This window comes from Myotis brandtii, unplaced genomic scaffold, assembly GCF_000412655.1.
Source record: "Myotis brandtii unplaced genomic scaffold, ASM41265v1 scaffold827, whole genome shotgun sequence".
NCBI lineage: Eukaryota > Metazoa > Chordata > Mammalia > Chiroptera > Vespertilionidae > Myotis > Myotis brandtii.
Window position 1 is genome coordinate 1,339,382 of NW_005371360.1, and position 2,601 is coordinate 1,341,982.

General features: G+C 44.0%; 1 protein-coding gene across 4 annotated transcripts in view; it reads right to left on the reverse strand.

Annotated features, from left to right (window-relative positions):
* The window catches only part of LOC106724446 (lipid phosphate phosphohydrolase 1-like), a 9,897-nt gene extending 7,316 nt beyond the window's left edge, over positions 1-2,581 (reverse strand). For all 4 annotated transcript variants that reach the window (XR_001360248.1, XR_001360247.1, XM_014531919.1 and 1 more), the window contains exon 1: positions 2,408-2,581. Coding sequence is in view for 1 of the 4 variants with exons in the window: in XM_014531919.1 (XP_014387405.1) it covers positions 2,408-2,530 (123 nt within the window). In the remaining 3 variants the exon portion in view is untranslated. The remainder of the gene's footprint in view (positions 1-2,407) is intronic.
* Between the last annotated feature and the right edge of the window lie 20 nt (positions 2,582-2,601).

The window sequence follows — 2,601 nt, forward strand, 5'->3', positions numbered from 1 at the left end:
GTGTGTGTGTGTGTGTGTGTGTGTCTGTAGGTGCTTATGGATATCTATGTCTATGTCACCTGCTACATGAGTATGTCTCTGAGCATGTCTGTTTCCTAGTGTGGCTGTATGAATATATGTAGATGGATGTTTCCTGGTGAATGTGTAATTCTATGTAGCCGTGAATTGGTGTGAACTTTCTTGTGTCTTTTTTGGAGTGTAGGAGACTATGCATGTGACCATGTATTTTTGGAAGTGTGTGGTTTGTTCTGGCATGCACACCTGTGTGCTTGGGGATCTACATGAATGCAGATACACATGACTTGGTATGTGCACACGTCATGCCTCATGTGTATGTATGCTGTGAATAGGTCTTTGTGGTGCACATAGGTGCATGTGTGGGTATATATGCTCTTTTTTGTGATCTCAGTGTATGTAAGATTATGCATGTGTGTTCATGGATGTGTGGGTTGTGCTGGTGTGTGCACAACCCACACATCCATGTCTGGGATCTGTGTGTGTGTTCATGCCTATCTCTATGGCTCTGTAGCTGGTTGATCTAAGACAAGCATGTCAAACTCAAAGGCTAATATGGGCCAAATACACAAGGTTTAAATTTATGTGGGCCGCAAAAAAACAAAAACTTCAATTTTCATAGAAACGTAGGTTTATTTCGATAGAGACACGCTGAATACAAAGGGCTGAAATAAATAAGTAATTATTAATATAAAATAGAACATTTTAATAAAAACTAATATTTTTTCTTGAACATTAACTTACCAGACACTGAATAACTGCACAAATTAATAAGCATAATGCAAATAAAGCTATTTTTCTTGTTCTCCGAAAGCGAAATATTATTTCCTGTTGCTCACACCAAACAAGTCAGTCCAAGACTAATGACATGGCAATGGGTTGCTAAAATATTTGCTGCTAGTATTAGTGGGGAGAAATGGTGCGCCTATGTGTAAGACACGTAAGGGAAATAAATGCACGATTATAGTAATCAGTCATTAGCGAATGTTGTAGTTTGTTATTAATAATTATGTGTAACAGGATATTGTAAAAATTAAGTTACAAAATTTTTATTAAAATGTCTCTTACATACTGTTATATTGGCTGGGACGCAAAAATATTCATTGTGGGCCACATGTGGTCCGCGGGCCGCGACTTTGACATGCTTGATCTAGGAGATATTGGTGTGAATGTGTGTGAGCAGGGTCCAAGCCCCTGACCCCACCATCTTAAAGTCAGGAAGGGCAGGGGGGCCTGTCGCCAGCAAGTGCCAGGCTCTCTATTAGGCCCATTCACCCTATGAGCCTACCTCCAGGCCTGCCACCTTTCTTTTGACCCTGTAATTCTCTCGCCCACTGTAGATTGGTGGAGCTAGGCAGTTGGAACCCAGCCTCTCACAGCACCCAACTCCCTTCCTGGGCTGGGAGCTCAAAGTGTCCCAGCCTGGACTCTCCTCCCCAGCAAGGGGGCTTTAGTCACTAATTTTGTCCACTGGGATATACACACATAAACACAAAATGCAACAATATACTCACAATACACATAGGTCCATATAGACCCAGACACACACCTAGCTATGCAAATACCATTGGATCCACCCCCAACCCAGATGCATGAAAAGGCTCCCATAGACCAAGTATATGCATAGGACACAGTAACCATACCTTCCCCAAGCCAATACAACACAACACAACACAACACAACACAACACACAACACAGAGACCCAAACACACACACACACACACACACACACACACACACACACACACACACGGAGTCACAGATACACTCTACACCCTGTACAGACACAGCCAGACCTAGTTGTATGCACACACACAAATACACATGCATGAGCACAAACATGGAATCATACATTCACATACAACACAGACAACGCCCAGACACATAGGTGGACCCAGATATGCAACTCAGAAAGTCATACAGCAGATGTGTCATAGAATTATACACCTGAAACCTATTATAATTTTATTAACCAATATCACCCCAATGCATTCAATATAAAAAGACATACAATAAATAAAACAGTATGAAAAACAAAAAGAAAATGGTTGAAGGGAGAAGATAAAATCATGAAAGACTGAAAACAAGAAAAAACACACAAAAACAACGCACAGCCAGCTGCTGATCCCAGCATCCAGACCCAGGAAGACAGGTAAACACACAGAAGTCACTTTTGTGTAGAATTCCCTTTCTCTCCCATTCACACAAACACACACTGACCCAGACATCCCAGAAATACGCCGATGAATGCACAGATGTGAAGACACACCACAGTCTCCAGCCTAGCCGCCCTTGGATAAAGACAAAAAGACAGGCAGACAGACCCCTCCACGGCCTCACGGGTGTCTCAAAGCTGGGGGTGGGGGGAGGGAGGGGAGGAAGGAGGCTCACCCAGCAGCAGACATAGCATGTCCAAAGCACCAAATCTTGGCGGTGAGGGAGTGTGGCAGCGAATGGGACGGGACTGATCTGCGCGGGTTCCTCAGCCACAGGCACTGGTAACCAGATCAGCATGTCGGGCAAGGCCCGTTAACACCCTGTGTGCTAAATTTATCGACTGTGGGTGGCGCGGGTGGGGGGGGGGG